Source organism: Drosophila albomicans, chromosome 2R, assembly GCF_009650485.2.
Source record: "Drosophila albomicans strain 15112-1751.03 chromosome 2R, ASM965048v2, whole genome shotgun sequence".
Classification (NCBI taxonomy): domain Eukaryota; kingdom Metazoa; phylum Arthropoda; class Insecta; order Diptera; family Drosophilidae; genus Drosophila; species Drosophila albomicans.
In genome coordinates this window covers 30,879,244-30,892,183 of record NC_047631.2, presented here as the reverse complement: position 1 = coordinate 30,892,183, position 12,940 = coordinate 30,879,244, and the positions used below count along the sequence as shown (strand labels likewise).

The 12,940-nt window shown below is 41.7% G+C and overlaps 6 protein-coding genes across 6 annotated transcripts; 3 read left to right on the top strand and 3 right to left on the bottom strand.

The window, feature by feature from the left end:
• Positions 1-3,450: 3,450 nt before the first annotated feature.
• LOC117575305 (zinc finger and SCAN domain-containing protein 31) lies at positions 3,451-5,085 on the bottom strand. The gene has a single exon (XM_034259458.2). It carries the CDS (start codon positions 5,010-5,012, stop codon positions 3,666-3,668), a length of 1,347 nt encoding a protein of 448 aa, XP_034115349.1. The 5' UTR covers positions 5,013-5,085; the 3' UTR covers positions 3,451-3,665.
• A 312-nt stretch (positions 5,086-5,397) lies between these two features.
• LOC117575306 (sex-regulated protein janus-B-like) lies at positions 5,398-6,177 on the bottom strand. Its single transcript, XM_034259459.2, has 4 exons — positions 6,024-6,177; positions 5,814-5,969; positions 5,627-5,751; positions 5,398-5,568 (listed from the first exon to the last, which is right to left on the bottom strand). The coding sequence occupies exons 1-4, from the start codon at positions 6,073-6,075 to the stop codon at positions 5,479-5,481; spliced, it is 423 nt and encodes a 140-aa protein (XP_034115350.1). The 5' UTR covers positions 6,076-6,177; the 3' UTR covers positions 5,398-5,478.
• Positions 6,178-6,180: 3 nt separating this feature from the next.
• Positions 6,181-6,881, bottom strand: LOC117575307 (sex-regulated protein janus-A). Its single transcript, XM_034259460.2, has 3 exons — positions 6,632-6,881; positions 6,446-6,570; positions 6,181-6,377 (listed from the first exon to the last, which is right to left on the bottom strand). The coding sequence occupies exons 1-3, from the start codon at positions 6,786-6,788 to the stop codon at positions 6,285-6,287; spliced, it is 375 nt and encodes a 124-aa protein (XP_034115351.1). The 5' UTR covers positions 6,789-6,881; the 3' UTR covers positions 6,181-6,284.
• Positions 6,882-7,128: 247 nt separating this feature from the next.
• On the top strand, positions 7,129-8,946 carry LOC117575775 (serendipity locus protein beta). Its single transcript, XM_034260142.2, has 2 exons — positions 7,129-7,363; positions 7,424-8,946. Exons 1-2 carry the CDS (start codon positions 7,291-7,293, stop codon positions 8,383-8,385), a joined length of 1,035 nt encoding a protein of 344 aa, XP_034116033.1. The 5' UTR covers positions 7,129-7,290; the 3' UTR covers positions 8,386-8,946.
• A 67-nt stretch (positions 8,947-9,013) lies between these two features.
• Positions 9,014-10,798, top strand: LOC117574442 (serendipity locus protein alpha). Its single transcript, XM_034258279.2, has one exon. It carries the CDS (start codon positions 9,174-9,176, stop codon positions 10,791-10,793), a length of 1,620 nt encoding a protein of 539 aa, XP_034114170.1. The 5' UTR covers positions 9,014-9,173; the 3' UTR covers positions 10,794-10,798.
• A 376-nt stretch (positions 10,799-11,174) lies between these two features.
• LOC117573309 (serendipity locus protein delta) lies at positions 11,175-12,807 on the top strand. The gene has a single exon (XM_034256413.2). The coding sequence runs from the start codon at positions 11,343-11,345 to the stop codon at positions 12,639-12,641; it is 1,299 nt and encodes a 432-aa protein (XP_034112304.1). The 5' UTR covers positions 11,175-11,342; the 3' UTR covers positions 12,642-12,807.
• The last annotated feature ends 133 nt before the right edge of the window (positions 12,808-12,940 follow it).

Genomic DNA, 12,940 nt, shown 5'->3' with positions numbered 1-12,940 from the left:
GCTCACCGCTGCTATCGTTGAGACTGTTGCTGTGGTTGCCATTGCTATTGCTGTGGTTGCTGGGACGGCGAAGCTGCGACGAAGTGCGCATCGCGCTGACCTCATCCTTAAACAACGCCAGACGATCGCGCAGATCACGCTCCTTCATCTCGGTGCTGGTGCGCAGCGGTTGCAGTTCCTTGCCTAGCTCCTTTATCCGCTCCTGCGCTTCATGATCGCGAATGCGTGTCTGCAGCTGCAGCACTTGCTGCTCGGCGGCATTCAGCTGATCCTGCTTGTGACGCAAATGATGCTCCAACTCCTGCTGACGCTGCGTCCATTCCACATCCCTGTCGTGCAACTGCTGTTGCAGCTCTTCGTAACTGCGCTGCATCTGCTGCAGCACGGCATTTGTCTCGGCAAGCGTTGTCTGTGACTTCTCCTGACAGCTCAACTTGTCCATCTGCTTGGACATGCACTGTACACCATTGGCGAGTCCCATCCGTTGGCATTGCTGCTGTTCGTCACTATCATCAGAAACCTTTTCCGCTGCCATCAATGCTGTCTGCTGTCTGCTGTCTCCACCACCAGCAACGATCCAACCAAGGCGGGTCTTCTGCAGGACAGGCAATCCATCTCCAAGATCAATCTGTCCGTCACATAACAAGCCGTAGAATAGGCTTGCACCAATCAGCAGGTCCACGCGCTGCGGACGATTGAAGGCTGGATCAGCTAGCTGAATGTTGGATGGAATTGCCCAACCGTCGATGTCAATAGCAAAGTTCGGTTGGCTGTTGGTGATTGTCGATGCCACAACAGCTTGAAAGTTGATCGAGTAGTCGGTGATGCAAGAGCGCATACAAACATTGACCGTGCATCCTTCAACAGAAACGTCTGTGTCCCCGAGGCCAGAAACCATAGCATCTGATCGCGTCCGTTTTAATTGCAACTGTTGGGCTAAATGGGACGTCATCATGTGGATTTGCGAACCAGAATCCAACAGAGCACGACAATGAATGAACGACCCAGCACGACTCTTAAGCAAAACACCAACAGTACCCAAGAGTGCAGCATCAGAATAACGAGATTGGGCAGCGAGCGACGTAGAAGCTTGAGGCTGCAGAGCGGCAGACGAATCAGCTGACGAGGCTCGTTGCGATGTCTCGAAATGCAACAACGAATGATGCCGTCCACCACAGTTACGGCAAGCACCAGATGTGCAGGATCGGGTTTGGTGTCCTTTCTTCAAACAGGTAAAGCAGAGAGCAAGCTTCTTCACTTCTCTCTGCCTCAAGAAGGGAGACAAATTTGCGAAGATGGGGCAGGAATATATGCCGTGACCAGGCGCGTCACAAAACCCACAAACATTGGCTCTGCTGGGGCTAGATTGGACCACAAACGCCTTCCTGTTGCCGTTATGGGTAAAGTTCCTTCCCACCTGTGAGCCTGCTGTGTGAATAACCATAGCGTACTGCAGACTTTCCAGCTTCCGACATCTTTCGTCAAGAAACGTGAAAAACTCAGTAGCAGTCGGCACTTTATCGGCGGCAGGATTGTCCAATGCCCTGCTATCCTCCCACGCCGCCTGAGTTTCCACATCCAGCCTTTGCAGCAGCACGTAAATGATAATGCTGTTTGCAATTTCCTCTGGACGGCCCAGAGTCTTTAATGCCCCCATGTGAACATTTACCTTATCACTAAACTCACGAAGTTTAGTGGCCACGGATGCTCCTGCCTCCACCTTCTTGGTACCCAACAGATCCTTGATGTGCGACTGGAACACAAGTCGGTTGTTGTTGAACCGATTATCCAATATCTCCAGAGCCACACGATAATTGGGCCGCGATATCTCCAACGACCGAACTGCATCCAGCGCTGGACCAGTTAAACACGATAGAAGATGCTGAAACTTTTCAACATCATCTAGTTCATTATCCTTGTCAATGACAGACTCGAATATTGACCAAAAACTCGCGTATTCCGTGTAGCCTCCACCGAACGTGGGAAGTTTGAGCTCGGGAAGACGACGTCTGTTAGCGCGGGCACTGAGGCCATTAGCCGAAGGATCGATTGTCTCATCACGCCGCAATGTGGACGACCGAATCAATTGGCGTTCACGACTGTCAAATTGCGCTCGAACACGCGATTTCACTTCAAGAAAACGCTCATCGAAATTGTCCCGCGTTTCACTACCGATCTCATTATAGTCGATCTCCTCTAGCGCATTCTGAGCTAAGTCAAACGAAGCTTGAGCACGTTCTAATAGCTCCAACCGTACTGCTAATTCAGAAGAATTAAATGCAGCTAGCTTAACTTCAGAAAGTGACGCATCAAGTCTCACAAGGCTATCATAAAGCGATAAAACCTTCCGCTTGAAAAACCGCGCGCGATTTTCGACAGTAGTCGCTTGCTCGTTCATCGAGTTTTCCATTGTTAGCAGTTGACCGCACTTTTGCTAACTGGCAATTGCTCACTTTGTATGGCAAACTTACTGTGCAGCGCAGCAAGAAAAACGCGTCAAACCGCGATTACAAACGCGCGCGGTTTGCTTAAGCACAGCAGCAGTTCAAAGCCAGAGAAAACGCGTCAAACTCGCGATCACAACCGCGCGCTAGTTGCTTAAGCACAGCAGTAGCTTAAAGTGAAGCGCACCACGGAAAACGCGTCAAAACCGCAATCACAAACGCGCGCGAGTTGCTTACGCACAGCAGCTGTTTAAAGTTAATCAGTTGATTAGCTGATTTAGATCACAAAAACCGAGAGCATAAGAGAGAGCAGCAAGGGCAATGCACGCAGCTGCGACAGCGGAGTAGCGGAGAGAATAGACAAGCGACGGAGTGCGGAGAGGGTGCGCAAGACGCGGAGCAACGGCGAACATGCGCAAACACGGAGAATGCAAGAATAGAAATGCACCGCTTGTTAAATATATATGCATATGTACATATATAAATCAATTCCAACTCTAGCACTTTGCACTCTTCAGCACTTGCACTTTCAATGTTTCAACAATTGTTATTGTTATTTTTATTTATGCTTAGTTATTTTCAATAATTATTTATGCAAATCAATTGCATTCACAACACTTAGCGAGAGTATATATCTCGCCGGGGCCTCCAAATGTTGAGCTACTAAGCTTTTTTAGTAGCTTTTATTCGCACGTCTATTGTTTATAAATAAAACACGCGAATTCAAATTAAATGTTTATTAAATGGCACATATGTTCGTATATGTAACCACCACTTTGGATTATTTGGCTGTGACTTGAACACTTTCAAGCTTCGCCACCGACACGATATACAAGCAATTTACAATTGAAGAGTCAAACAAGAGTGACAAACAATTAGCCGATCGAACTGCAAGCGATCGCTAACAGAGAGCATACAGCGCTGCCGGCAGATGCAGCGCTGCTGGCAGACGCTGTCACAGCATTGCATTAACATGCGCTGTCTGCTGCTCCCGACAGAATACATTTATCATAGTAAACATATTTTATTTGTGAGCAAAATGCATGTAGATTTAATAAAAACGAAGTACATAAATGGACATTTAAACTGCGTTTATTTTTTCCTTCATCTTTAAAACTTAATTACTTTGTATATTGTTTAGCTATGTACACAGATTTTACGTAAATTCAAAATCGGAAAGTTCTCATCACCGTTGTCGTCATAATCATCATCATTCGTGGGCTACACTGGCGTACAATCATCCCGCTGGCAATGGGTTAAATAGTTTTGCTCATTGATGAACGTGTGCGTACATTTGGGACAATGGAAGCGACGATGTCGATTGCTGCCCGGATTTTCGTGCTCTCGCAAATGCGCCTTCATGTTATACATCTGGGAGAAACGCTTGTTGCACACAGGACAGGCAAATGGTTTGGCTCCCGTGTGCGATCTTGTGTGCCTTTCGAGATGCGCTTTCGTGCGTGTCTTAAAGCCACACACTTGACACTCCAGCCGCTTCGACTCGTTGTCATGGATCATTTTGTGCTTGTAGAGCGCAACCTTGTGCACAAAGCGCTTTGAGCAGACTTCACATTGATAAGGCGTTTCGCCCGTGTGCCAGGCCATGTGATGTTTCAGCCTAAACTTGCGACTGAAACGTTCGCCACAATGCGGGCATTCGAATTGCTTGACAGGCTCATGATTCTGCAGGTGGCCGATAAAGCCCGAATATGACTGCAAAGTTTTGCCACACTGATCGCACACATAACCGGGGAAATGTTCACGTTTTGTGTGCGCATTGTAGGCGCGACGACTGTTAAATTGTTCCGGGCAGCTGGGACATTGTATGTTGATCGTGTAGTCACCGGAACTATCTTGATCTTCAGCATCAGAGATTAGGTATTCAATTGTGCCATCCAATTGGTCTTCAAACTCGCTCAGCATATCCTTGTCATCTTCGCGAAACATATCCAAGTCATCGGAAGCCTCTTGCTTCGCCTCTTCGTCATCAATGTCCGCTTCTGGCACCTCTTCATTGATAATGATTTCATTTTCAATATCCAAATCCATGTCTACGGCTTGAAATTGCTCCTCCTCGCCATCGGAATTCTTTTCGGCGAGCTCCTCTTCCTCTTCTTCATTAGACGCTTGTGGCTGCGTTTCCACCAAGATTGTGGTGGCATTTACAATGGTCGTCTTCACGGACACCACTTCATCGGTGCCATCGTCCAAGTCAACTGCATCCACAGTCTCAACCACTTCGACGCTATCATCGAACTTTTCGGCATCCTCCAATTTGATTTCGTTGCGTGAAATTGCGGACTTGAGATCCTTGATGATGAATGGACTGCGTATTAATTCAAGTATCTCTTGCCTCAGCTTTCGCGCAATTTGTAAGGACTTGTGATAGCGTGATAATTTCTCGCAACATTTTTTGCATATCGTTGTGCCCACATCGCTCAGTGCGAAACTTGTACCCTTTGTACATTGCAGCACCAGATCACTGATCAGCACCGGAGGCTTGCCAATCGTCTCTTCATATATGTTTTTTGGATTGCGTACGGAAAACTGACAAATACAACAATTCATTTTCTTCCAACTCGAATATAAATAAAAAATATAAAAAATCAAATCGAGTGTGACCGACAGTGGATGAATCCAAATATACCGCTTAACTTGAAAAAATATACTAAAGTACAGGCTAAATGCCAGCTGAAGGGCGCCAAAACTAAAAATTAAATTAAATTAAATTAATTTAAATTTTACTATATTAAATTTCGATTTATGCATAAATGATTAAACCATATTTCTAACTAGGTACATTTTAAAATCACAATCATATACAATTGTACCACAATTATATATTTAAAGAAATGTCTGTATTTGCTAGTGCTGTAAAACGCTGTAAGGGCAAATGCCGTGTTTCCACTTGGTACAGTTGTGTTGCAAACGCAGAAATTAATAACGATTCGAATTCCAGACGACACATTTATTTATTTTATTATATTTTCCAAACATTTAAAACCAATCTATCGCATCAAAAATTTGTCATCAATTAAGACCGCACCGAAATCTTGTAGTTTTCATATTTCTTAAAAGACTTGAGAATTTCCTTTGCTTTGTAGTGATCCGCTTTTCCAAAAGTCTGTAAAAATGTCAATACTATGTAGAACAAAATTGACATAACCAAAGGGCTTTATTACCTGACAAGCTCCTTTAATTTTGATGGTTCGTGCCTTATCATTGACCTCCATCATACCTCCACCAAGAGGCTTCGTGCACAGGCCAACTTCTGCCATATCGTTTTTGAAATTTTCGAACAATGACTCTGTGCACAAAAAATAAATGGGGATTACACTACACTACTTTAACGATAATATGATGACCTACTATGCGAATCCTTGTGGCCTCGCACAAGAGTCCTTGCGAAAAGTGTCTCGCCATGAATGTAGATTGAAACTAGCAAATAATTTAGACTTCCATCGGTAATTGCAACTTTAGGCGTTGTTATCAATACCTTGCCAGGAGATTGACTTGCACACCTCACTATATAATAAAGATGCAGATAAATCTAAAATATGTTGTTATAATAAGGCTTACGAATTTGGTTCGATGCAATTCGAAGAGAAGTCTGGAGCCTAACAAAACACATTTCGAAATGAGTCAAACTTACAAATTTGGAAAATAAATTTGGAAATGTGTCGCTTGAAGATGTTTAGCTCAACTAAATTTACTTTTTTCGTGTAAGGCGACCGAGAGCATTCAAATTGAAATATCTATTGTTACTGTGATCTATACATTTTTATTTATATTTCATTTACATACATATGTTCTAAAAATATGTTTTTTTAATGAAATTATTTAATATCCCTCATCGGATGCCTCGATTTCGTAGTCTTTGTATTTAGTTTGTAAAATTCTCTTGGATTCCAAGTGGTCGGCTTTTCCAAATCCCTGTCGTAAAATAGATATACATGGTTAACAATATGGCACCTAATATATAATTTCAACTAATAGCGTACCTGCGAATAGCCATAGATTTTGATGTATTTCTTGTCGGGATTGTGTTCGATGCGACCACCGCCAAGACATTCTGTATCCAAGTGATCCTTTTTTACAATCTCCTGAACACGCTCATAGATGTCAGCTGCAAAGATGATCAACAGATAAGTAAGGAAGTGACTGGAAAGAAGATGATCACAACGTACCATGCCAAGTGCAATCCGCATAGCCGCGAACTACAGTTTTGCTGGGTTCCTTGCCTTCACCGGATTCATGACCAAAGATTTTAATTAGCACATACTTAAATATACCAGAGTCATCGATATCCACCAACGGCACTGCTTTAAGGCTTTCTTCAGTCATTTTAAATAGAATTAAATTCGTCTACAACAAATATTTGCAAATTCTTTAAAAGCAACTAAACTTTTGGCATTGAAATCAACGTGACCGCAAATTGGTTTTGAAAAAATACCATACAAAATGTGGAATTTTAATACTGCAATCAACAATGAATTTACTGTTAATTGAATCTATAATGCAATGAAACCTACAATAATTAATTAAACTCAATTTAAATAATTTTATTAAACACTCTCTCTTTATTATTAAGCAATAAATCACTTTTAGCATTTGCAATTTGAAAAGTAAACGTTCAAATATACTGCAATTAATGGAAATGTTAAGTCAGCTGTTTACGTTTTGTGTGTGTACAGAAATTGTGAATGGGGAGCAACATTGTGAACAGAGTTTTTATATCTCAGAAAAATTAAAAATTTAAATTAACGCAACTCGAGCACATTGCATTGCATGCTATTGTATAAGCAAGCTTTATTAAGACTATCACAAAGCTAATATTGTATACACAATGAGCTCAACACGACCGTTCTGTTTTGTCTGTGGTAAAATTAAGTCTGTTGGTGTCTTTCAGCTCATTGAAGGCAAGTTTGCCAAGTTTATTTCGCATTAAGAGCAATAACATTATTATCAACTATTTTTAGGCTGCATTGTACCTGGTACATTCAAGCCCATCAAAGATATACTCAAGTACTTTGAGAAAGTCATCAATCAACGCTTGGATTTGACACCCACATCAGCCGCTTGCCGGGATTGCCTCGAATATCTATTCAACTACGATCGCCTTGTACGCAATCTTAGCCAGGTGCAGCGTCAAATTGCCAACTCGCTGCTGAGTTGTCGCAAAAAGAAGACGTTTACCCTGGCGGCCAAAACAGATGTGGTCACAAAAGGCAAGACGCAGAATGTGAAATCAAGACTTGCGGCAGAAGAAAAACCGCCCAAACCGGAGCCACCGGAAGATCAATATTCTTCGACATTTGGCGAAGACCAGCAACAGCAAGATGATTACGCATTGAGTGATCTTAATAGCGAGGATAGCACCGAGTCATCGGAGGAAGAGGCAAATCTGGATATTCCCTGCCACATCTGCGGCGAGCTGTTCTCCAATCAAGATTGCCTGGAGAAGCACATCAAGTCGGACAATTGCCAAAAGAACGAATATGCCACCTGCAACATCTGCGGACTCAAGGTCAAGGACGAGGAAGTCCTTGACCTGCACATGAATCTGCACGAGGGCAAGACTGAGTTGGAGTGTCGTTACTGCTCCAAAAAGTTCTCGCACAAACGCAACGTTTTGCGTCACATGGAAGTGCATTGGGACAAAAAGAAATATCAGTGTGAAAAGTGTGGAGAACGTTTCTCGCTATCCTGGCTGATGTACAATCATCTGATGCGACACGATGCCGAGGAGCATGCCCTAATCTGTGAGGTCTGTCATCAGCAGTTCAAAACGAAACGCACCTACAAACATCATCTGCGCACCCATCAAACGGATCGACCTCGCTACCAATGCCCCGATTGTGAGAAGTCCTTTGTGGACAAATACACGTTAAAGGTGCACAAGCGTGTGCATTTACCTGTTGACGCCTCACAAACCACATAAGTAAAGTATTTTCGCTGCTCATGAAGTCCTGGAAGTCATTGAAACTCTCATTTTTATATGTATATTGTCAGGGACCGTAAGTTATCATTAGTTATTAGTTGGTTAAATCAAAAAATTCAATAGAATTGAGTTACAAAAACGACAAAAGCTTAGATAGGTTTCATTTTTAATCAATCATACGGATTTTTAAAGATACAATGTTAGTTTAGTGAATTTTCAAAGCCAATTAATGGTTCACTTTTATTCTATTCGTTAAAAAACGCACATTTCATTTAAAAAAAAAATAATGTTCTAGTGTTCAGATCTTGCCATTATTTTTAATTTATTTTTAAACACATTATGAGTATGAAGACGGTATTTTTGCAAAATCTTAATTAAGTTATAACTTTCCAAATTCGAACAAAACTATTTATATCTTTCAACAAAAAAAAATCCTTTGAAAAATGATGAATCATTACTATGTAATAGGATAGCTTATAATGGAGTACGGTCCCTGGTTTTTAAACAGTTGAAAATCCAAAAGGTTCTAATAAAGTTGTGCCACACTACAAAGTATAGAAATACCGATGTCATAAAATAAATTCTTTTTGGGCAGCGCGAACACCTATTGTAATCCCCTTGGAGAGATTTACCTGTAAGGACTTCTGGGTTACTCCAGATCTGCGTAATAAAGTGACAGATGTTTAGGTAAATCGCGGATTAGGGAACATCTTAGTTACCTGCTGGGACGTATAAATAGAATGGAGTTGTCGACTACTTCATCAGTCGAGTATTGAACTTTGTACGAGATGGACAAGTTATTCAACCAGTTGAGAATCTGCACGGAGCTAATTGAAGAAGGAAGCAATGGAAATATTTCCTGGCTAAACGAATTTTGTGCTGCGTTCCATACTTTTGCCAGCAAATTTAAATTGTATTTGCCGGAGTTGGCACCGCGTTACGACATCGATGGCAATGTAAAGATCCATGTGGAGACGATTTTCCTGTGCTTTACCCAAGTGCTCACTTGCATCACCCAGCTGGAACGTATCATCAACATTGAGGAAAACATTGGCGAAGACACACGACTTTTCACCACTCGATCACACTTTCTAAATCGCATTGATTGGTGTGTAAAACGTTTGAATGCTTCTCTCTATCAGATATCTGAGGAGGTGGCGACCAGCAGTCAGGTGAAGCTGGAGGATTTGTCTTTTGTGGAGCTGCTTGATATGTCGCTCGATAGACTGGAGACATACAATGAAATTGTGGCTGAAAATAAAGAAGGTGATAATGAAGATGCAACTCCAGACCAGCCACATGATCAACTTTATAGTGAAGTCAATCAGATTGTGAAACATGCCTTGGCCTTTGCCAATGTAGCACTGGCAGCTGATGAGAAGGCATTGCGGGAAATCTGTGAGACAGTCTTGGAGGAGTGCTCCGTCTTTCAGAAAAACTTTGATGCATTAAATGCTGGTGATCGCAAGTTGGAGGCTTTGTCGCTGCAGCGTGCATTATATTCCCTGGAGACGTATCTTAATGAGGCACTGCTGCGTTTGATTCTCACGAGTCTGCTGGATGTCGAGGAAATCTCTATAACCAGGTTGAAAAACATGCTGCACCACGGAGAAGCTCCCGAGGTGATGATCAATAAGCTGATCTCGGACTTTGATATGAATATGGATCGTATACAGCAAATTGGAGTCATTGCCATTGCTTTCACGGAAGATGTCAAGACCAAGACTATTGTACGCAGTTGCTTGGCGTCCATGGAATCGCTAGATTCCTGCATAGTTCCAGCTTTTCAGCTCCAGACCTCGAGCAATGGAATGCAACATGCGGATGTATTGGAACATCATTTTATCGAAGAGATTGTGATATTCCGCAATGTCATCCATGAGATCATTGACAGTAGAGCCCTGATAAGCAGTTATTTGGATATGCTAGCCGATAGCATTCATATTGCCGATAAAAATTGCCCAAAGGATCAGTTACTAAAGATCGCCCAAATGGGAGATATTTTGTACCAACATTTTCAATTGAAGTTGAATTATCAAGAACTTAGCGAAGATGGTCAGCGTTTGCATCAGGATTTTGTTGCAATATTGCGAGAATGTCAAGCTGTTCTAGAACTATCTACTCAAATTGATCCGAAACGTATTATAAAGCGTTTAAAAATTCTGCACTCTGTGTTGACAAAATTACGAGACGGTTTTGGTAGACATGAGGTTCTGGGTTCTTCCTGTCCTAATGGCAACTTCTCGACAGTATTAAACAAGACACTGAGTTATTCTTCGCGTCAGAAGAGCTCTTTTGCCAGGCCCAGAAAAGATTATATTCTTTCGAAAACCCGTAATATAATACCTTCGGATAATGAAAGTGATCTAATAAGTTTTCAACTGACAGAGGTTCTCAAAATTAATTAATTAGTCATAAGCAATGTAATATGTGATAAATAAAATACGAATTAAAAAGAGAAAGTTCGTTTTTCATTATTTCAATTTGGATTTCAACACTTTTCAAATTCACGATAACGATTGTATTTGAAACCGATAGCCGATGTTAACAATAATCGAAAGCAAGTCTGAAAGGAATGTGACCGTCGTAAAGTGTAAATTCTTTTTTTTTTTACATTAGAATGTAATTACTGGATATTATAAACTTTCACATTAAGGTATTTGAATAATCATCGAATATCTCAAAATATAATACTCAAATATATGCACTGAAACTTGTAACCGCTTAACTGGTATGTGCTGGTATAATTGTCAATGACATATGGTATATTTTGCAAACGCAACTGCAGTCACACTCTACGTAATAGTGGAGTCAAGAAAAAATCTCTAATAAAAGTGTTAGCACTCGCAAAAATATTATCATATCGGTTCATCCCTAAAACATTGACATCCCTAAAAGCAAAAAAAACCGTTTTGTAAACATAATTTTGGAGCCAGACACACACAACAAACAGAAACATGAATTCATGCTTCTTTTGCGGAGCCGTCGATCTGCATGGTACTGCTGATTATAAAATGCTAGCTTCTAAAGTACCATCCTCACACAAGAGCATCGGTGTGGTGCTCACACATCTTGCCAGCTGCATGAAAATGCAACTTGATTTGAAGGATGATACACAATTCTGTCCCAAATGTTTTAAGGATTTAGCCGACTATGACACGATTATGGTGAATTTAATGGTGTCTCAAAAGAGACTAACCAAACAATTGAAGGCAGCACTTACAAATGATTTCGTAGACGACATGTTAGTTGAATATACCGATAAAACGGCTCAAGAAGCCACCGACGGCGACGCGGAAGCTGAAGCTCTATTCGTAGAGCTTGTTAAGGAGGAAGAGGAGGAGGACGGGGAGGCAGCAGAGGATGATAATAGCATGGAGATCAAAGAAGAGTTCGAGGACGAGTACGACGATGACGATGATGTAGATGAGGATGAGGAATTCATATGTGAAGATAAGTCCGACGAGGCCGTTAAACTAGAGGATTTCGCCAGCAAGCAAGGCAAATTTCAAAACATTCCCAAGCGCATGAAACAAGAGTGCAGCACTTGCTCCAAAGCTTTCAACTCTCGTTATCAACTCCAGAAACACATCACCGAGGAGCACTGCAAGACACAAACACACGTCTGTCCCATTTGTGGCATCATTCGTCGTGACGAAGAATATCTGGAACTGCACATGAACGTACACGAAGGCAAGACAGAGAAACAGTGTCGCTACTGTCCCAAGAGCTTCTCGCGTCCAGTAAACACGTTGCGACACATGCGCATGCACTGGGATAAGAAAAAATACCAATGTGAGAAGTGTGGACTACGATTCTCGCAGGATAATCTGCTTTATAACCATCGATTACGACACGAGGCCGAAGAGAATCCCATCATCTGCAGCATTTGCAATGTCTCGTTCAAGTCACGCAAGACCTTCAATCATCACACGCTCATCCACAAAGAGAATCGTCCCAGACATTATTGCTCGGTTTGTCCCAAATCATTCACCGAACGCTACACTCTGAAGATGCACATGAAAACCCATGATGGCGATGTGGTTTATGGGGTACGCGAAGACGTTCCAACGGATGATCAGGTGGTTGAGGAACTGCAGGTGGATGTCGATGAATCGGAGCAAGCCGTCACTGTTATAATGTCCGACAATGATGATAACTCGTCGGCCTTGTGTCTGATATGTAGCACCAACTTTGAGAATAAAAAGGAACTGGAACATCATTTGCAATTCGATCATGACGTTGTTCTCAAATAGTCGAGCCAACAGAAAATCAAAATCTAAATTAAAGCACTTGCATGTGGCTTGCTATTTACAATTTCTGTAAGTCTCAAAACTGCACAAAAACCAATATTACTTTGTAAAGCTAAAATAAATGTAGTTTGACTAAAGATATGCTAAATTGTTTCTCAACTGCCAAAAATATTTCTAGCTTGACTATTATTCTAAAATAATTCTTTCGTTAAAACTAAATAAATGTAGTAAAATGATTCCTAAGCTCATTCATCTTCTCAAAAACAAAATATTTTTTGTCCTTCCCATTCGAATAACGGAAA